The 22,883-nt window shown below is 38.2% G+C and overlaps 1 protein-coding gene across 4 annotated transcripts in view; it reads left to right on the top strand.

The window, feature by feature from the left end:
- Nucleotides 1-22,883, top strand: part of rsrc1 (arginine/serine-rich coiled-coil 1) — a 165,528-nt gene that overhangs the window by 124,901 nt on the left and 17,744 nt on the right. For 3 of the 4 annotated variants that reach the window (XM_051862166.1, XM_051862165.1, XM_051862168.1), the window contains exon 7: nucleotides 10,533-10,595. The exons of the other annotated variant lie outside the window; for it this stretch is intronic. In XM_051862166.1, coding sequence (XP_051718126.1) covers nucleotides 10,533-10,595 — 63 coding nt within the window. The remainder of the gene's footprint in view (nucleotides 1-10,532; nucleotides 10,596-22,883) is intronic. 4 annotated transcript variants of the gene reach the window in all.

Raw genomic sequence — 22,883 nt, 5'->3', positions numbered from 1 at the left:
TTTGTTTTTTGTTTTTAATAAAAATGATGTCCGTGGATAAATCATTAAGATTCTACCATACACACAAAGCGGCAGGTGATCACAAAAAAAAAAAAAAAAAAAAAAAATGAAAATGGAAAAAAAGTGCAGGTTTTGGAAGCAGTTAAGATAGTTTTATTTCAATAAAATATAAAATATATCACATGAAAAATCTTCGTTTGAAGGGCTATCTGGCCTTTCTTTTAAGAGGGAAAAAGGAAAGGGGTAAGGGGTAAGGGGTAGAAATGGGATTGGGCCTTTATTACCATGCAAACTGTCATACTAGTAAAAAGCCAGAGAATGGCCACTGAAAAGATTATGTCCCTTAATATTAGGGCTGGAACAACGTGTCGATGTAATCTCTTACGTAGATTTGCGCAATTTATGTTCATCTCTACTCCCCTGTTATGTTTCATACAAAACAAGTGTGTTTTTACAAGCACAACAACCCCATTCTATAACCAAAACGACACCTGCACGTTTTCCGGACTCGCAACCGCATCGATAAACCCACGCTGAATGAACGGAACCGCACCGGACAACTAGTTGTCTGCCACGTCATATAATGTTTTGCGTTGATTTGAAATGATTTGCGTTCATCTGCAGATCCACCGGAGTTGCAGTGGTTGCGAGTTGTGATGCGCGCGGCTCAAAATTACTCTCTGCACTAGGTTACTGAGCAAGTCCTTGTTGGTTGTTCAACATATCTGATGGATGAACTCAAACTTCGATTGGACTTGTTTATTTAATAACACGCTGTCAATTGTGATAAAAGTTGCTGATATTATGGACATTGCCATTTTTGATACTGTCTCTGAATGCGTTTGTGAGTCCTGAAAACATGCAGGCTTGTATTAAGCGGTGCTGCCATACTAGCCATTAGCATCTGCTCTAGAGTTTTGTTTTGTGTGAAACATGACAGGGGATTAGGGATGAACATAAACAGTGTGTAATCGACATAATGATGTAGATACGTCTTTCCAGTCCTACTTAATATACTATTGTTTCTGAAGTTCTCCAAGAGCCTGAAGGGGATGTTTTTCAGACATCTAAAAATAAAAAAGACACACTTCACTTAAACTTATTCAGAAATAAGAACACTAAACAAGACTATAATAAGAAATACCACTGACTGTTGCGTATAGACCTTAAATGCAATATGAATGGCAGTGGTGTTCGTTGATAGCAGTGGCCTCTTTCAACAGGATAATGCACCCTGCCACACTGCAAAAATTGTTCAGGAATGGTTTGAGGAACATGATAAAGAGCTCAAGATGTTGACTTGGCCTTTAAATTCCCCAGATCTCAATATGATTGAGCATCTATAGGATGTGCTGGACCAACAAATCCGATCCATGGAGGCTCCACCCCGCAACTTTCATGACTTGAAGGATCTGCTGCCAGTGTCTTTTTGCCAGAAACCACAGGGCACGTTCAGAGGTCTTGTGGAGTCCCTGCCTCGATGCGTCAGAGCTGTTCTGGCAGCACTATGGGGTCCTATGCAATATTAGACAGGTATTTTTAATGTTGTGGCTGATCAGTACTAAATTAAAATCGAGTAGCCTAAGATGCGGTCACATTTACTATTGTTCAGCAAATTTTCATGGACACACATTTTCTAATGTGACACAGCACCTTTACATTTCAGACAAAATCCATTCGTATATATTTTATGACTAATGAAAATACCCATTTATTTTTATTTTTCTCTCTCCCACTCATTTTTCGATCACCTTCTCATTTCTGTTAAACATATGATATTGTCATTTCGACTACTGGATGTTCTTGATCGCTGAGGTTTGAATTTGTTCAGGATATGATCAAGAGTAAGGTCAGAGCTCTGCCTTGGGTCAGAATAGAGAACATGAAGAGCTTTGAGTCCTTGTAGGTGCACAGCCATATATTTGCATTTAGTTACAAATTAGGTTTCCAACACAGATGAAACTGTCTAACACTCCGCTCTGAACCGCGTATCCTTCGGTTAGACACCATCACAAACTCCTCTTAAACCACTGTACCCGTTCCGCTATTAGAGGCTTCAAGCAATATGTCCTCAGATCGACTCAGAGTTTGAACTCATGGCAGATACCTTCAAAAGAGACAGACAGGCCTACGCACATTTCTCTCCAAACGCTCATGAATAAAACAAACTTCATCAAGCGGAGTCTCATGTGGACGTGATGAAAACTCTCAGACTGTTTTGTTTCTGCATCGAAATCTCCAGTATTTACTCTGTAAATTAAAGAAATCATCTCAAATTATTCTCAGAAAGATGTTGTCGGAACTTTAGGCGGAGTGCAGAAATTAGCCCACAGTTGTGTGGAGAAACGTCTCGTGGAATATGCGGAAATAGAATATTTGATCAGTGCTCAGGGTTTGATTGTGATGTTTGTGTGTTCTGTTCAGACTCTCTAGGGCCTGATTCAAAAAACACCACGCTATACGCATGTAATTAATTAATTACTCTTGGTGATGCTAGTTCTCATATCTTCATTGCGCCTGTCTTCTCTTAAAAACGTGCATAATTTCTGTCAGTGGCTGGAGAAGGGATCAAGCTGGGCCTGGTCTGACCGCAAAATGCACCAGCAGACATCTGATTATAGAGGCATTGATCTCTCAGACCGGCCCCACAGTTCACATCTAAAATAGAAATCCAGTTGGAGGACTTTTTTATGAATAATTTATCAAATTGATATGATAGCTCCCTTTCTAATTGTTTAGTTGTTAATATTTCATGAATATCATTTAAGTTTTACTCGAATGTGACACTGTTTGGTAAATCTCCATTTAAGCGAAGTGCTTTTCTGTTTTGTTTAGTTCTTTGTTGTTCAGCTCAATGGATTGCTTTCGCAAGCCATGGTGAAATAGCCTGTGGTTTATATCTGTGTTTGCAGTTTGTACATACTCTACTAAATAACTTGGCTTCATTTTGCCGTTCTTCATATTTGTCATTGCACAAATTCAATTCCTGCCGAAGTCTAATTTCCTTGATGCAAATGATGTCTAACAAGATGTAAATGGACTAATTTTAATCGTGACGCTCACACAGGTTAGTTGTTATTGAATAATTTACTGTATTATGGATATTATCCTTTTCACTCTGTCTTCGCAATCACAAGTTGCTCATCTTCTTTTGCTCTTTATGTACATTTTACAGACATGTACAAGAGTGTAAGTTTCTGGACGATAGCCACAGCTCTAGGTGTGTGTGTGTGTGTGTGTGTGAGAAAGAGTGAGAATGTGAGTGTAAAGTGAATTCCTGATTCAAAGGGACATTTTTCCAATTGTGGGGTGCTACAGCAAATATCATGTTTGTCGTTTGGCAAGCGGCTGATTTATCACATTTCCCCTAGCTCTGACATTCAGATTGCTTGTGATTGACGTGGTCGCTCAGGACACACACGCGCACACGCACTCATTTACAGATATTCATATTCTTTGAGCTTGTAGAGTTTGTGTAAGTGTGGGTGTTCATATATGCCCGCATGATTATTTGGCTCCATACCGGTTTGTATTTAAAGAGACTACAGTATTTTTTTTTCTCTCTCTCTCTATAAATCTTTCTTTCTCTTACTTTGTCTCACTGTCTTAGAAACACACACACACTGATTAAAGAATAGTGATGGTGAGGTGCATAAGTGCACTAGATAAACAAGATCTTACCCAAGGCTGTTTCTGACATCTATCCGTTTCACTGAAAACTGTGAAATATTCTTGTTGAAGAATATTTGAGTGCACTTCCAAAACCTAGCATAATTCTGTAGCATAATTATAACCTATAATTAAATATGGCATTTATGATGATGGTAATTAAATTATATATATATATATAGATAGATAGATAGATATAGAGTAAAATGCTGCACAACCACATTTAAACAGTGAAATCAGTAAAGGACTTTCACTGTCTGCGTTCCCGCTCGTGTGATGAGAGATGACACTGTGAGTTTAAGTTACGATCCAGTTCCAGTGGCCTTAATCCATGTACGTTTTGTCACAAAGCAGTCACATAATAGTCAATTTCACCATGAAAACTACAGCTAGCCAAATTAAAGAAATGTGAAAAAGATTCAGAGCAGCATATCATCGTATTTTACAGGACCCTCTCAAACAATTGAAGAATGGAGCCTCTATTTTAGGATAAGTTCCCATGCTGACTCAAGCGATGTGAGGAACAAGTAGGCATATAGTCTGTTTGTTTTTATGTTGATGGTACTTTGTGCTATTGCGTTTTGTATGAAATATTAAAGTTTATAAATGTTAAGTGTTTTGGCACACTTGGCCAAGTGGCGCTACGCATTGTTCTAAAATCGGGGTTTATTATTAAATTAGTGTTAGACGAATATGCTGGCTCGTTCACTTGGATTTTTTTACTCATAACAGTGGAAAGAACGTAGTGGAAAATACTTTCATTTTTGGTCATATAGATGTAAGTGTAAGACATCATTTGAAACAGTACACTTTGTGTACACTCACAATAACAACAAAATGTCACGCGTTTGTAAAATAAAGAAAACAAACAGGATATGCTTTCTGCCATCTCTGTCTCCTTTCTGGAGCTTGTCACAAAAATTAATCATAACTTAGTGTATACTTGCCTCAGTCATGATAAGAAATAAGCCTATAGAAAGCTTGAAATGTGAAATTTAAATCGATATAAACCAATTCAAATCAAAAACAATTATTCTTTGATTATGTAATCCATATGAAACCAGCGAGAGGTACAGAGGTAATCTGCTCGAACGTAGACATAGGACAAGGCATAAGAGTGAAAATCTTGCTCCACTTGATGAATAAAAATGTAAAAAATGGATTAAAATATTCTTTTTTTCAAAATGTTCTGGTATTCTTTCATTAAAGTTCTCTACCTTAACAACTGCATGAAATGCCCAGATTGGTTAGTGATTTATTTTCATGAATAAGCAAGTTTCAAAAACTGTTCTAAAAAACAGCAAAGCTGCTCTTTATTACTGAAAATGTTATAACTTTTAGTAAAACAATGTGTTTATCTGTCAGTCTTTCAATATACCCCTTGTTAATGCACTCATATAAAAAGAAAACTTGCTTTTGCTGCTGTACACATAGTGCTGCACTTTCTTATGCCTTTTCACAAATTAATGTACAGTGTTCATTAGATAGTTTAAATTGTAGTTTTTATATAGCTTAAACATACTGCACTAGCAATACTGTAACATCATCATCACTGTTCATTAAATTCAACAGGGCAGATTTCTCTAGAGAGGGACACAGGTATGCCAACTGAATCTGCAGTGCTGTTCTGCGCTGCAGCTACGGGTGGTTTTCTTGCTCCTTTGTCCTCTTCTTTCCTCCACACCAGTGCTGTAAGAGATTAAGGCCAGAGTAATTAATCACAGAGGATTATTATGGCTGTTGTGTGGTTTTATTGAGAGGCCCGAGGCTGGAGATGAGGATTCTGTATGGGTTTAGAATCTTTCGGTTTAAGGGTTTGTTTTAAGGAGGGAGACAGTGTGAGCCTTGTGTGTCCTTAGAGTATTCTTGTCTGTTATAGATGTGAAATCCCTCTCACACAGCATTGTGTATGATTGTATATCTTCCCTGTGCTGTATGTGTTCAGGATGTGTATATAGGCCATTCTACAGGATTAGTTCAAACTGCAGTTCCACAGTAAACATATGTTATGATCTACTTAAACCCAAAACATTATTTGAAATATTAAGCTAAATATATACAAAATCAAATGTGTAGAGCACTTTCTATTAGGATGTGGCTGTCCCCAACCCTAAATCCTAAATTTCAACTGAAACAGTATGTAGTAATTTTTGTAATTTTTTACTGTTGTTTTTTAATTTAAAATATCTGTTTAATTTCTGCAAAAGAACAAGATGTAGATTCTACTGTTGCTTTATTTTTTGAATTTGTATTTAAAAAGCTGTCCCACACTTTCATGTCACTACTGAAACAAAAATATATGTATATATTTTAGTCTGTTTGCTGAACCTGATTTTAGCTGCATTCCTGAATTTTTGACCAGAAAGTGAGACTGCATACCTGTCCATCATGCCCTTATGATGGGTGGTTAGATCCCATCATTTTGAAGTACAGTAGATGTGCTCCAAAATCTGAAAATCCATTGTGTATCCAGTATCGCATTTGCACTCGTCTCGTGCTATTCTGAACAAAAAAAACAACACTTGTGTGATATTGCACTCGTTGCTTGTGTGATATAGCTTAACTATATCATATGGTGTAAATATGGGACAAAAACTCAAACGGGGCATTTTTTGCCCCATATCTTGAATTTTAGGGACATTCTAACTACATTCTATAGGCTCCATCACGCAGTGAGTTGTTGCCTGCATCATATTCATCATCAATCAACTGTATGAAATGTCAGATGACCTACGTAGGTCTGGGGCGGGGCAAGTGCGTTAAATGCGTTAATTTTAACGCGGTATTTTTCACGTAATTAATTTATCTAATTAACATGTTAAATCAACAGCCCTAATAATAATTAATAACTGCAGTATTCCATAAAAAAAACAGAATTGACCATTTTGATTTCATGGTGACTTGCACAAATTAAAAGTAGTGTTTGTTCTTCCAAATATAAATGATGGGATCAGTTGATACTGAACGCTACACACTAAAGAGAGCTGTAAAATGTAAAAAAGCATAATAGGACCCTTTTAAGTTTGTTCTACTGTGTACATTTTCCGATAGTTGATGAGGCTAAGAGGTGATTGGTGTTTCTGGATCAATATTTCATTATTTCACCCTTTCCTTTTTACCTTCTCTCCATCACATTATCATGGTGTGTTTGTGCACCCACCCACACACTTTGTTTACTCCATGATCCATTCAGTTGGTTTCTGAAAGCATTTTTTATGCATCACAGTTCTTCCTTTGAATTCAAACTTTGCCCAAACAAACCTGCAACCTCATGTCACACCCTTCAGCACCTCATCTGTCCTGGTTTTGCATGGCATCTGTTAGACACTCCAGGACGGATTTTGCAGGCACACACGCTTGAATTCAATATCCTATCTCACATGTCTGCTTAATGTTATTTCGGGAGCCAGTAACCTCCTTTAGTCGGCAGTATTATATCAATGAATTGCTGCTGCGTAAAGAGGGACAGAATGCGGGTGAAGGAGAGTAGGTTCTACGTGTGGCTCTACTGTAGTGGATAAACCAGATAAAGCTGAAGCGTTTTATTCAATCTAAATAGTGGGCCCCTCTGAGCCCCCGTGTTCGTACAACACACTGCCACTCCATCAATCACTGATAATGGGCCCCGGCCATTTCTCTCTGATGTTTGCGTTATTGCATTCGATTCTAACGAGCCATCGTTGCTAATCAGCCCACTGGATGAAGGAGGCGGATGGATTTGTTTCTGTGTGATCATTTCAATGAAACATAGTCCTGCATGCCTACATGACTCTAGGGGCCTGAAGCTGCAATTACACATATAATCACAATTGAATTTCAGAGGAGGCTCCATTATCCATCCTGCCAGCCAAACTGGAATTAAGTGTAGATGAAGTGAAAGTCTTTAGCTTTCTACTGCGGATAGTGCTGTGTTATCTAATGCTGTGGAGAAGGATCATCAGCTTCAGCTCCTAATACCCCAAGTAATGCACAGACGGGTGACAAAGAAAAATCTGAGGGATCCGATGGATCTGTTAAGACCTGTTCACACCAAGATAATATGGAAGCTTTTTTTAAAGCACTGAATAAAAAAATAAAAAAGGTAATTGTGACTCTTTATCTCACAATTCAGACTTTTTTCTCGCAGTTGCAAGTTTACATCTTACAATTCTATTTTTTTTTTCTTAGAATTGTGTGACATAAATTCGCAATTGCCAATTATAAAGTCCGAATTGCAAGATATAAACTTGCAATTGCAAATTATAAAGTCTGAATTATGAGATATAAACTCGCTATTGCAAGTTGTAAAATCAAAATTGCTTTATATTAAGTCACAAATGCATTTTATAAAGTCAGAATTGTGAGTTTATACCTTGCAATTCTGACTTTATTTCTCGCAATTGCAAGTTTATATCTTGCAATTCTGACTTTTTCCTCTTAATTGTGAGTTATAATGTCTGAATTCTTTCTTAATTTGAAATGTATTACCCTGAAAGAGATCTTAGTTAGTTTCAGCAGTTAAGACCATGAATAATGTTGTTAAATTGTTGAAATATTAACATAAACTTTTAGGAGGTACTTAAAATAAATACTTTGTTCAAGGGGTTCAGCTGACAAAAATGTTGGGGAACCCCTGGCTTAGAGGGAAGGGTCACTGCAAATCAATACAAAGTTGATCTGAGTGATCAGTTTTTTCCTATGATAAAACATTTCTATTTTGATGGAAGTTTTCTCTTCCAGTATGAGATTACAATGCCCCCATCCATAGGGCACAAGAGGTTAGCGAATGGATTGATGAATATGAAAATGATGTGAATCATACATTATGCTATGGCCTTCACCGTCATTGGATCTCAAACTAGTTGAACACCTATGGTAAATTTTGGGCCAGTGTGTTAGACAGCGTTCTCCACCACCACCATCAAAACACCAAAGGAAAGAATATCTTTTGGAAGAATGGTGTTCCATTGCTCTATTAGAGTTCCAGAGACTTGTAGTATCAATGCCAAGGTGCACCGGTGCCACTAAGCTCTACAGACCTGATTTGGTAGCGCTGGGGAGATTTTTAATTATAAAGTTAATTTAATCATAAAATTACTATTGTTTTGCATTAATAAGTGTGGTTACTAATAATATTAGAGGCTTGTTTATTGTAAATTTGACAGTAAAGCACTGAGCTTGAATTGAAATGCAGATAAAAGACATTGTGACTTCCTACTTTTTCCATATATTAGGAGGTGGAAATAGCTAATAAGTCAATAAGTGCTTCTCTGCCACCATCTGGTTATAGTGGTCTTTTTTTTTCTTTTTTTTTTCTTTTTTTTTTTTATGAATAAGTGTTTGTTTCCCATGATGTTTTAGTTTTCCTACATCTTTAAACTTTTAGTTTTAAGATCATTACATCAAAAATAACATTAAAATTTACGAACCCTGAGATGAATTATTGTAAAAAAAAAAAAAAAAAAAAAAAAAAAGTATTTAACTATTTCTGCCACAATACCATGGTTACAATCCACAAATCGTTCGTTCATGGCACAATGTTTCTCCTGGTTTTCACGTCAGTGCTATTTGATCTAATACAGTTTATAACAGAATTCTTCACCAAATTTGAATGTTTTTTTCTTTTTTTATTAATACGCTTTCTCACTGAATATTCCAGCACTGTGTAGCGACAGTGCCGTGTGATCAAGATCGGGCCGCAAGTACCTGTTCTGAGCTGTGCTGTCAGTTATTGCTTCGAGCTGATAAGCAGTCTGCGCAGCTCAAACAAGAAGCGCGGTTTTGTTTCACTTTCGTTTCCTTTGCCGTTTGATGTTTCTCATATGCAACATAAAAGGCAGCTTTTATAGTGGTGGCACCAGGCCGACCTCTAACAAAATTTAGTTGCTCCGGCAGTGAAAGGTGTCTCAAAATGCGACCATTTGGTCACAGTCTGGAGCCCCTTTTTTAATGTCATATTACAGAGCATTAGAGCAAATACACACACAGCAGAGTGCTTTCATGTGACAGTAAGGGTTGATTGTACATGCACTCAAGTGTGTGTGTTTGTGTGCTGTTTATATCCAGTGTATGTACTGAAATGTATAATCATACAGTACCTTGAAAAGGTCATTTATGTGTAAGGACAGGCAAAATGAGAGGGGTGGAGAGACCAATTGATCTTGGAGATGGGTAAAATACACCTGATTTGTGGTGCACTAGAGTGTGAAAGAAAGAAAAAATGTAATATTAACAGTCATACTGAGCTTGCTTGTTAAAATGGTTGTGTTGTCAAGCAGTGGTCAAACAATCATATTATCCAGTTGAATTTGGTCTAAACATGGCAAACTGGCAAATTTGCTTTTCATAATGACTTTAATTACCCTCCCTTCTCCTTTTACTTCAAAGTTGAAACTCATAGAAGGTAATGTTATGAGGGACTCAATTTTGCATGACTCCTCTCATCAGCGAGTGAAACAGCAATAAAGGCAAATTGCTCCTGGGAGACATGAACGCTTTAGAATAAATTACGTGCGGGAACAGAGGTGTAATTAATTTACAGGCTGTATTGATAGTCCCCCTTCACTGCTCACTATATGTCTTCATCTCAGCTAACGTCTTCATTATTTGGAGGGCAGGAGAGAAGCAAGTCAACAGACTAAATGAATTGCCATAAGACTTGTACACAAACTGTTTCCACAGCGTAAGGATTTCTCTCAGGCTTTTAATTAGCATGCTGAAAAATTATTTGATAAGTATGTGCTTAAGACTTAAAGATGTGCAGGCATGGAGAAGTGTACATTTGCAGAAAGACAATAAAGTATAAAATTCTTCTTAATTGTATATTAAATGGGCTGTTTATAACTTATAACTAATATTGCAATGTGCTTTTTTTCTTATTTCAGCTAAAACTGATGAAGTACTGAAAGCAAAGGAAAATATTAAAGAAGAAATGACAAAGGAGGAAGGTGAGCCTAACTTTAAAAATTTTAACCTCAAACAAATAGAGAAAAAAAATTCAGGGAAATTATACAGGTAAGAGATAATTTGTTACCACGACATGCCTTTAAATCAATACAGTGCATTCATATGGACACTTTTTTTTCATTGTGTAAAGGTGCGGTCATATTTACCATTGTTTGTGAGCGAAATCCACTCATTTCAATAGGAATCGATGCAATTATGAATTTCAGTTGAGGATGAAATATTTCCCCACACAGGTATCGCAAATGGGTTCAAGTTGGCAAAAAAGGTTCATTGTCTATTGTCAGTTGTATTGATGTATAGTATGACGCACAGCTCACACAGAAGTCACTTTCAAATTAAGCCGCTGTAACTGTTGCAAAATCTGCATGGGGAAATCTTTCGTCTTCAAGCAAGGTTCCCAATCACATGGATTCCTATAGAAATTACTGAATTCACCTACGAAAATTTGACAGACAACGGTAAATGTGACCATACCTTAAATAGTGCTAAACTGTTTAACTGACTCTTGTACCAGGCCACGTATTTCCTACATAGCTATTTTATCTTGTCTCTTTCGTCACTCCATGCTCTCTTCCCACATAATAAAATAATGTCAACTGAAATCATTTTCAAATATTTCATCTAATATTAATTATTGGATTGTGTTTGATATTTTTTTTTCCCACTTTTTGATGAACATTTGCATCCTACATGCATCACTTTTAGTAGGAATAGGCCTTATGACCGTCACATTCCTATGACAGTCTGTTAACATTTGACATACGCTGATCATGCAGCAATGAAGTAAAACAATGAGGACAGTTTGCATGATATCTGCGTCATTCATTTGTTTATCTTAGCAATATCAAAAATACTGAAAGGTGTATTGTTATAGCTTCTTACATGGTCTCTCACCTTCAGTTCATTAGAACTTGGTTTAAAAAAAACATCAGTATAGCATTTCATCATTTCAGCTCATCTCCTAACTCTCTCACTTTCAGTAAATTCTGCATTGTTCCCTCATTCCATTACTGGATCTAGATTCCAGCGCTGGTAAATTGCACATGCGTTGCTCCGGGCTACAGTGTGTGGCTCGCAGTCAACTGATTTTCTTAAGCAGAGTTCATGCTGTAATCTCACCCTTTGGAATCAGTTGACTTCTCCCCCCTTCCAAAACACTTTCATTTCTCTCTTAAACTCTTCCTGTTTTATGAAGTAACGCATTCTTCCTGCCTAGCGCTGGAAGGCTCTTAACACCACCTCCAACCCCGCGTTTGTAATGTACAAAAATAGTCACAATTACTGTCTTTTGAAAGTGTCTTTTGCTGCTGACACTCAATCTCTGTCCGCATGATCTGGAAGTGACAGTGAAAGCAGGGCAGGTTTTGGTCTGGCCTTAATCTCCCATTGCTCATCTGGCTGCCATTCTTCAAGATGAACAGGGTCTGCTCACACATCCCTCAGGGGCTCGCAAACTTCACCTCCACAACAACAATCCAGCTGAACTGTGGAAATGAACAAAATACAAAGAGGAAAACACAGCTTCCATATTGTCCTCCCTATATATACTGCTGGACAGCTGAGGTTTGTGAGTGCAGATATGTGTGAATATATTATATTGACACACACTCATACTCATGCTAATCATTTTAGAGGGAATTTCACACAACATACCTAATTCCTAATGAAGCTATCTGCTTTTTAAAATCAAACATAAAAGGTTTTTACATGAAAACTGTCTCTACACTCTTAAAAATATAGGTTCGTTATTGGCATCGATGGTTCAGTTAAGAACCTTTAACATCCGTGGAACCTATTCATTCCACAAAAGTTTTTTTTTTTTTTTTTTTATTAGTGGAATAAGGTTCTTAGATTATTAAAATGTTCTTCACACTAAGAAAAAAAAAATTGTTCTTTTAAGAACTGTTTACAGAAAGGTTCTTTGTGGAACCCAAAATAGTTCTTCTATGGCGTGACCTAATTGATATAAGTTTTATATATATATATATATGTGTGGTTCATGCAGAATTTTTTTTTTTTTTCTCCCCCCCATATTCAAATCAGTGTCGAATCCCTTGCAGTCCATCACTGCTTAGCACTTCAGTCTATAACTGTTTTCTCTGACACAGACCTGCATTCTGTCTGTATCCATGCAGATCATATATTTTAATGAGCTGTATAGCGTTTAACCCGTATCATTAGAGCAGCTTGCTCTTTCACCATGGAAAAGGGAAAGACTTTTTCTTAATTATGCTGTGTCATGCGGGTCATCTTTGCAGGTGTACCTCTGTGTGTGTGACTGTATTGGAGAATGATACTACCATTAAACATTTAGATGAAATTTAACACCCCTACACACACACAGAGAGAGACTGCCCCCGTATCCATTCATTTCTATGACTATAACAAGCTGTGTTGTCATTCACAAGAGGTGTCTGTCATAGTGCTGAACAAGCCTGTGTGTGCACATGAAAGAAAATCACACAGTCAATAGGATAGAGGACAATCAATGACCAAGACCAAGAGGTGCATATATATATATATATATATATATATATATATATATATATATATATATATATAAAATCCTCAACTCTAAACTTAATTGGAGGCTTGATTTAAAATGGAGTGTCTGGTTAATGTTGTATAGAAATTAAAAATATTGTTTAATAATCCCTTTTTTAAGTCAGAGTATAATGGAATTGTTTGTTACTAATAGTGTTATTATATTAATATTGCATTAATATTAATGTTGAATTAATACTGAAATATTGTGTGTACACACACACACGAAAAAAATATCATCAGACCAATATTATTTCATAGTATTTCAAATGTTGCTCTTGATTTAAAATTGAAATTACAACTTGCAGTATAGTTACTGTCTCATGCAAACCCATCAAATGGTTTGTTGTCTAAGATATAGGTGGGTAAATAGAGAGCAAGGTAATCTCTTCGCAAATCAAATGATTTGACCTGTGAGCTCAACAATAGTAACTCCTGCAAGACTGTTGTTAAATATTTAGCGCTCTCCTGTCATGAATACAAATGCTGTGTAAATGAGGGTCTACAAGCAGTTGACCCTGGGACTAGAGCCTGCTGAGTGGGGGCTCACACTGGCCTAAATGATTTAATTGTCGTGACCAATTGGTATTTAAAGGATAAGCTTTGAAATACGCCACCTGGTAAACGACACACTTCTCTGTATCTTAGAGCTTTTCTAGATGACTTTTGAGAAGGACTTGAATTTGTCTTTGAGGAAGAAACTAGGCTGCTTGTAGGCTTGAAACCACATGGTATTTCTATTATGACACAGTTTGCTTCTGTCATCCTGAACTGTCACTTTATTCTGTCTTCCATAAGTTATACTGTAATATACTTAAATGCCTTTCAAAGGTTTGGAAATGCTCTAAGTTTCAAAGTTGGGTTTTGGACAATATCAGCATAAATCCTTTTTTCTTGATCAATTCAGTAAAATAACTTGAATTATCAAGAATGATTTTCTTTTTGATTACGCAATAATGACAATATATACATATTTGCAGCCCTTCTCAGCTGTGATGCCTGATCACTGGATTAAACTTGGCCTAAGCTTGTTTTAGCTGGTTAGGACCAATCAAGACCAATTTGTTGAAGAATTGTTGATACTTGTATGGTTGCAGCTTGCACCATGTAAGAATTTACATGTCGCAAAGATCAGCTTAAAATGTGTAATGCATTGACTGCATAATGTAGCCTATTAGAATCCAATTAGAATGCCCCCAAAATTCAATATATGGAGGCAAAAATGCCCTTGTATGGGTTTTTGTCTTAAATTTTTGTATGATATAGTTAAGCAATATCTCATCCCAAATATCAGATGTAATTTTTTAAAGTTCAATAAACAAGTTGTTAATATTGCAAGTTGTGTTTTAGGCACAACATTTTTGCTCTATTTTCACAAAATTTTGAACAAATCCACAGCAGAACAGTTGTTCACCCAGTATTGTCCTGAAGACATCTACACATGGCAATATTCAGTTACAGTCAAAGCGCCACCTGTTGGCAGCAGGAAGTGTGGCACTTTGAAATGACTGCCATAATTCTCCTGTATTTACTCGCTTACATGCATGTCGCCCACTGTTCACTGTTTTCAACAACAGGTGGCGGTGAGCTCGGGTGCGAGGTCCCTTTCATCGCTGCTTGCAGCTTTAATTCAATTTTTATTTTGAAAAAGTGAGTATTTTACATGGATAGCAACCCTTGTTAGGCAGTCACGGCCTAATGGTTAGAGAATCGGACTGGTAACCTGAAGGTTGCGGCTTCGATTCTCAATACTGGCAGAAAATGACTCAAGGTGCCCTTGAGCAAGGCACCTAACACGCTATCGCTCCCCGGGCACCACAGCAAAATGGCAAATGGCTGCCCACTGCTCCAGATGTGTGTCCACAGTTTGCGGGGTGTGTGTGTGTTGTGTTCACTACTCACTACTCCTAAAGTGTGTGCACTAACTTGGATGAGTTAAATGCAGAGGACAAATTCCGAGTATGGGTTACCATACTTGGCCTTCACATGTCACTTTCACTTTGTTCTGCAGAGAGTCTGCAGTCAGAAAGGGAAAGCGACAGAGTCCATTTCAAAACAAGATCAGAACCACAGCAGCAGATGATATGTGCTCATATGACATATGAACATATGAACATCAGTGGGTCTTGATGTTGCTTAATAGATGTAGCTTTGATATGGTGATCACCGGTAGCCATGGGGTTTCCTCAAACCATAATATTCATCCGTACACAACTAGGATAAAAGAACTACTCCGCAACTGACATGCAAGTTTGTTTCAACCTCTGATGGTAATAGAGAGGCTAAAGTTTAATATTGTATTTACTTAATAAAATGTTTTCATAGTTTTGTTGTGCCTTATGAATGTGAAATCATCAAAAATATAAGGATTTATGCCGTGTGAAAAACAAGTTGTTGAGAAAACCTAGCATGTTGTGTTACAATTTGTTAATCAAACTGAAAAGGAGTTACTCTTGTACATCAAACCAGGTTGTACATACTCACTGAAACAGAAGAGAACACTGATCACTATAGTGGTGACTAGATACATAACACAACTTTTGCAACAAAATACAATCAAAAACACTACATAGAGCTTTCTGAAAACAAATATTTTTGCCATAATCCCCATGCTTTGACCTAAAACACAGATTATTCAAATGCATCAACAGTGATCAAACTGAGTTTAGCTTATTATTAAAATGCAGGTAAATGCAGATTATTTTTAAGTATTATTACAAAAATGCGGCAAACACAGCCTGCTTTGAGAAACAAGACTGTGTTACTAGACCCAGCTAAAGGTTTAAAAAAGTGCACATTTTTGACATCATCTCACAGGAAATTCATCATTGTAAGCCTTATGTAACTGTAATATTTAAAGTAAAATGTGTTTGCATATCTTTCTCTCATTCAAAGCAACCATTTTCTGTACTCCAGTGATTAGTTATGCCTGGCTTATAAGCAGTGAATCAGTATTGTGGACCCAAGGGAAATAAAATTGGCAGAAAATCAGAGTGAGAAGATTTAATTATCACGCAGAGACCTTTACTGTCGCCCGGCCCACTGAACCCAAAAAACCTAATCCGCCTGGACATCAGCCTCCTTCTCATAATTTGTTTCCCATGCTATGATATGCCAAGCAATTACTGTTTTATTGATTTTTAATCACTGCAAATTTAAAGTTGTTTTTTTTTTTTTTTTTGGTGGTTGATCCCTTCCCTCTTCTGTGTTTTCCCATGTGAGTTCAACGTAAAGAAGAAAAAAAAAAAAAGTGCTTTGTGAAATCCTTCATTCACCTGTATTGACTCTGAATATTTAGACATGATATTGACCAGTGTCTACAGTTGGACCATTTCTCCAAACACATATGGAGCTACCCGTGCAACTGTTCTCAAGTGAAGCTTTTCCTGTGCATGATTTATTTAATAGATGATTGACATCCATTCCTCTCCTCTGTAATTGGTGTTGTCCTAGCCAAGAATTGCACTGGACATTTAAAGGTTTTTTTTCTTTTATATACTATAAATATGAACTTTTTTTTTTTTTTTTGATTCTTCTCTAAACCCCATCTTGCTAATAACATTACTGACCAATCCTGCTGTACATTAGCAACATCATTCTCAAATGAACATGTATAGCATCATTGAGAACAGCTAAATTTATGTTAAAATTAATGTTAATAAAGTACATATTGCATTATCCTTGTGAACTATGTGGCCATCATATAGCACAACAGCACTTCGGGCAACCCGAGTTTAAGTCCCAACTAAAATAAAATTAAATAAATAGATAAAAATAAATAAATAACGTATTAATTCACACAAGTTTTAAGAAAAGCAGGAACAATTCTGTTCAGTATTAAATTACATTATTGCTTCATTTACATCCAAACCATGTAAAAATAATACATTCTGGTTTTATCATTTTTTGACTGCAAAGCTATTGATCTACTGAATACGAGTGGTAACCAAGGGAAGTGTAGCTAGACAAAGAATTAATCTGCTTAATTTTAGAGTTAAGTTATACTACATGGTTACACAGTTTGAAATGTGAAATCCTCTGTGCTCGTAGAGATTTCGTAGCTCTATTAACAGCTGTTTGTGTGCTTATGTTATACATGCTCTCTTGGGAGGCTGGCTTTTTTAGGGTGTCAGGACAGGGTCGTTATCACACAATACAGCGTGAGGGTGGCCCAGCCAAACACCCACGCATACAGTGTGGCAGCCGTGTTGCCTCTCAGAGTGATTTTATTAAGCAGTGTTCATGAAGAAACTCTTAGATTGTCATATGCTGATATGTGAGAAGGTGTGTTGGAGTGTGTAATGTGAGAAAGTGTGTATGTGTTTATGTTGTGGGAAAGAGAGGAAATCCTCAGGGTAGAGTGTTGAGAGTTGCATGTGTGTGGTTGGGTCATTTGCACCTCATCAAGTCAGGACTGGTGGTCTCAGACGCTCACCAGGAACAGTGCCTCACTGATTGGGTGCCTAATGGGTCATTCTGTGGTCGATCAAGCCACCAATTGTCAGAGGTCCATGAATCAATGTGACCTTTTACACATTTTAGAACTCTATGATATGCTCTTATTGTTATACAGCATGTGTGTTGTTGCTGTGGGGCAGTAGTTTATGTATAGCTTAATGTTGACTAACTCAGTCTATGAAGTAGACTAAGTGCATACTTTGACTTGTCTGTTTACAAATGTAAACACTATTGATTTAAATTTTCATAATGACAGTTAAGAGTCATAAGGATGAGTAATATATTGTAGGGCTGGGAAATATTAGTTTGTGTGATTAATACTTGCTGTTTAATGAGTTAAAATAATTAACACAATGCAGTATCCGTTTTTTTTTTCTTCTTCTTCTTTTTTTTCACTTTGTGAAGTAGCTATGCTGTGATCCACTCACCAGCTCTGCAAAGCGAGAGTGAGCAGCCGACTGGGGATGGTCCGCATGTATCCTGCCACATTCAACCTCATGTCCTCCTTTTTGTGGGGCCGAGGCACGACATGCGAGACCTACATGTAGGATGTGTTGCAAGCTCTGTCTTGCTACCTGTCAATAATGTAATAACCCGTCACTACCAGCGTCATTGGATTTGAAACATGAGACACCAAACCCGCTACATTTAAATAGTCAGTAACAGCCACCGCAGTATCATTTGTTTGTGAAACAACTTGCTTTAAACGACTGTCGCACGCAACTTGAAAAAAGAAATGGCTTTATCATGGTCAGTAGATGAGGTGCAGACTCTTTGGTAGGTGAGAAGCGGATCCACGACAGTAGAGGCAGTGCAACTATAACGATCAGTCTATAATCCCACCCACTTTGAAGCGGTACTAACTGCAATGGAAAAGCAAACTGAAAGTAAAGCGATCCGAGCCGTGCCGTGCCGAGCCGAGTAGTACCACGCAGTGGAAAAGCACCACGTGTGCTGCACACGTCCTGAAAAGTGAAGTCAAACCCCCCTGGTGGCTGGCTGCAGTATAGGTCATAAACCCCGCCTTCTACATGTAATCGAATAGGACGCAAGCCATACTAAAAAGTCCAATTACACTTCAAAAAAAAATTTACGAAGAAGGTTTCTGTCATTTTAGGTAGTTCTCAATCACACTGATGTGTGTTCAAGTGTTAGTTTCTTTCAGTAAGTTTGGTTTTAGTTAGTTATTTGATGCTATAAAAACGGGGTGTGACAAACAGGACGAGGCTGAGGGCCGTGAGAAGGGCGCAAGGCTGGTGCCGTGATTGCTAATGAGCGTCACCTGCATGCACACCGGCCTCGTATCTCACGGAGGAGCTCGGAATCATAAAAAGAGGAGCGATGACAGTGAAGGACGAGATAGGACCAGGCTTGGACTATTTGTTATGTTTTGCTTATGTGTGCAGCAGTCGTCGGTGAGGGGCTGCCACTTTTACTTTCGTTTTGTGTTGGTTTATTTTATAATTAAAGTTGTTGAACATTCGCCAATTCCTGCCTCCTTCTCTTAAAAACATTCTGTGTTACATTTGTGCCGAAACCCGGGAGGAAGGAGGGACATGCTGTCAGAGAACCCTCGCTGCTGAGAGGGTTTGCGGTGCTGTGGAGGTCAGGCAGCACAAAGGAGCGGTGACTGCCAGTGACTGCCCAAGGCGGTGGTGCTGGAGCAATGGAAGACCAGGTGGGATGGAGAGCTCGCTGCCATGCTCCTGGTTCGAGGTGGGGTGGCTGCCGTCAATAAGGTAACAGAGAAAGGTAACCGTTCTCCGGATGCCAGGCCTGCTGCCGTCCGCCATGATGGGGAGGAGCAGGTAGACCGAGGGAACGGGGCGCTTGCTACCAGGAGGCTGTAGCGGAGGAGCCATCGCTTGCCACCAGGAGGCAGAGGAGTATAAAGCCATCCACTAAGTGTCCAGTACCATTGCATGGCACTGCAAGTGAGAGCCTCTCAGCTGGTTGAGGACCGAGCGGTAGTCCGGGAACTTTTTTTTTTCTTTTCCTCTCTCCCCTCTCTCGTCTCTGTCGCTCCTGATGCTTCCATCTCTTTTTTTCTCTCGCCTTGTCTGTCCCCACCACCAGGTGCTGTGGCCTCTGTGACAGGTCCCCCCAGAGGGGGGGAGTAGAGCACAGTCTCAGGAGTACCTCCCAGCCTGCAAGGGGCGATGGGGGTATGTGTCAAGCAGGCCGAGGCTGAGGGCCGTGAGAATGGCGCAAGGCCGGTGGCGTGATTGCTAATGAGCGCCACCTGCGTGCACACCGGTCTCGTACTATATCTCACAGAGGAGCTAGGAAGCATAAAAGGAGGAGTGATGACAGTGAAGGACGAGAGAGGACCAGGCTTGGACTATTTATGTTATGTTTTGTTAATGTGTGCGGCAGTCGTCAGTGAGGGGCTGCCGCTTTTACTTTCATTTTGTGTTGATTTATTTTATAATTAAAGTTGTTCAACGTTTGCCAGTTCCCTCCTCCTCCTCCTCAAGTTACAATGTCATGAGTCTGCTGGAATGGGAGTATGTGCAGGACATTGATATAGGATCACTACTGCGGAGATTCAGCCTCCGAATGTCGTAATCAGCAATGACCATATCAGGGATATTTTGGCTTAATTTTTCTAGTGAAAAGAAGTGGAGACAAGCCGCCCATCGTTTTTTACAGTCTATGGTATTGACAGTGAAAGAAACATCACCAAACACACTATATAAAGGCACAGCTACATGTAACATTTATTATAATGAATTTATGTGAGCATTGTTTTAAGTTTGCTTAAAGCTGCATTCTGTAAGTTTTGCCTTTTTGTCGCCATCTCTGTTCGAAACCTGCAATTGCAGTTATATGCGGAATTACTGTATTATCGTTACGTGGGTTGTGCATCGGCACGGCTCCTCAGCGCGGATGAATCTAATGTTTGGTGTCAGTCACCACATCGGCGTGGATACTGTACTTCGGAAACACAAATTCTACGTCTTGGAAGTATGACAAAATAAGAATTTTCACTGGAAAATGTCATCTGAACAAGTAATTAACATGTCTGCCACTTTTGTTCTGACCAACTGCCACTTTTGTTCTGACCAAAAAAGCATTAGGCCTACAATAAATCACGCTGCCAGTGGTGATTAAATCTAACGATCGCTTAGCCAAACTGTGCAAATTATTATTACTGTTATACTTTGTTCTCAAATTGTTAAAGGGGTGATGAACTGAGAAATCAAATTGTCCTTGAGCCTTTGACATATATGAGGTCATCCTACTATAAGAATATCCTGTAAGTTTCAGAATTGAAAACTTGCTTGTTAGTCCAATAAAAGCTTTTATTGACACCAGACCCAGCAAACGACAGGTTTTTCAAAGTGGGGATCTATGATGTCACAGGGCAGCAAGCACCGCCTCCGCAGAAGAAGATCAATGCCTACTTCATCACTGCCTGTTTAGCCTCGCCCACCGATTGTACATGACATACAATAGAATAGGTAGCCTAAGTAATATAGGCCTACGTGGTGCTAAACCGGATTGAGCTACAATGCAATAAACATGCCGTTGAAGAAATATTGTGCAGTGCCTGGACTCGCCAGTAATGCAACATGTAAGTAACTGTGTTAATTCTAATGCCTGATCTGAAATGTAATGATTCACATACAGTCAGATCTTCTTTGTCTGTGTGTCAGTAAATCAAACCTGTGACTAAACGTAAACTTGTGTTGTTTCTCTCAGTAGAATGAAAATAATCTGTTATTTAACGGTGATTAAATTATATAAAGAAAGCGATCAAAGAAAGCTCCCTTTGCAATCGTTGGAGCAGTGCGCGCCGAAGCGCTCAAACAGCGCGAGTTTATCAGTGACTGACATGCGCGAAACTCCCGTTTTATTTAACGAATCTCTTAATTATATCGCGTTTGCACTGTTAGTTAAGATGAAAGCATTTGTTAGTGTACAGAAATTCGAGATCACTGCTTTCGTGCGCTCAACATGTCTGTGATCTGCTACAGTGTTCATCTCTGCAACCTTTCATGCCACGATATAAATATAATGCCTTAGATCTAAATGTAATGCAACACTTTTCACGATTGGTTAACCTTGAGAGCTGTAATAGTAAAAACGCGCTAAAAGAGAGAGTAATACTTAGCTATTTCAAATGGAAATATGTTAGCCAATCACAGCAGTGGGCATTTACACTGAAGTCTCACAGCAGACACGCCCCTTAAAATAGAGCATTCAAACCAGAGGGCTAAAATCAGGGTAGGAAAAATGCCTTTTATTTATAAATTATGACAATTTTGGATGTAAAAAACATACTAACATTATAAGTGCACCCCAGGAAACATTATAAAACAATAAAACAATGCAGTTCATGACCCCTTTAATGTTAACGACTTCAGCATTGCGTGACTGTGTATTTATTGTGTATTAGCGTTACCTGTAGATTTCAATTTCTGTAGTCACTCCGCAGTCCGACATCTTTTGCTTTTGACTACGGGTGAATCTCCAGTTGTCACTGATGATTGTCATTTGGATCTTTCTGGATTACAATCTGCCATCAAAATGATAAGTTTAATTATTTCAGCTGCTGTGAGAAAAGGCTATAAATTATCCATCACCTGCAGCATCCTCACATGATATAGCATGATACTAGCTGGGAATCCTTCCTTTCTGTTTGAAGGCGTGACGTAATGACGCAAAGACGAATGGCTACATGCTCGAATTTCCTGTGGAAACCCACCAGTACCACTCTTATTATAAAACATTATTACAAGTTTACTGTTGTGAATAGAGCTAAGGTAAGGAGATAGTTTTGAACACTGGCTGGTTATGTGCTTGCTCAAAAATTTATTTTGGATCATTTTTAACCAAAAAAAAGTTATGGACTGCAGCTTTAAATTAAGTGAGTTAAAGGATTAGTTTGCTTCAGAATTAAAATTTTGTGATAATTTACTCACCCCCATGTCATCCAAGATGTCTTTGTGTCTATGTTCTTTATTCAGAAATTAAGGTTTTTGAGGAAAATATTCCAGGATTTTTTCCACTTTACCAGGGTACAACGGGTGGAAGGTCCAAATTGCAGTTTCAGTGCAGCTTCAAAGGGCTCTACACAATCCCAGACGAGGAATAAGGGTCTTATCTAGTGAAACGATCTTTTATTTTCTAAAAAAAAAAAAAAAAAAAAACTAAAAATGTATATACTTTTTAACCACAAATGCTCATCTTGCACTGCTCTGCAATACGCCACGCATTACGTAATCATGTTCGAAAGGTCACGCGTGACTTGGGCGGAAGTA

The sequence above is a fragment of the Ctenopharyngodon idella genome, chromosome 15 (genome assembly GCF_019924925.1).
Source record: "Ctenopharyngodon idella isolate HZGC_01 chromosome 15, HZGC01, whole genome shotgun sequence".
NCBI classification, from domain to species: Eukaryota; Metazoa; Chordata; class Actinopteri; order Cypriniformes; family Xenocyprididae; genus Ctenopharyngodon; species Ctenopharyngodon idella.
Note: the sequence above shows the minus strand (reverse complement) of the source record. Positions and strands in the feature narration are given on the sequence as shown.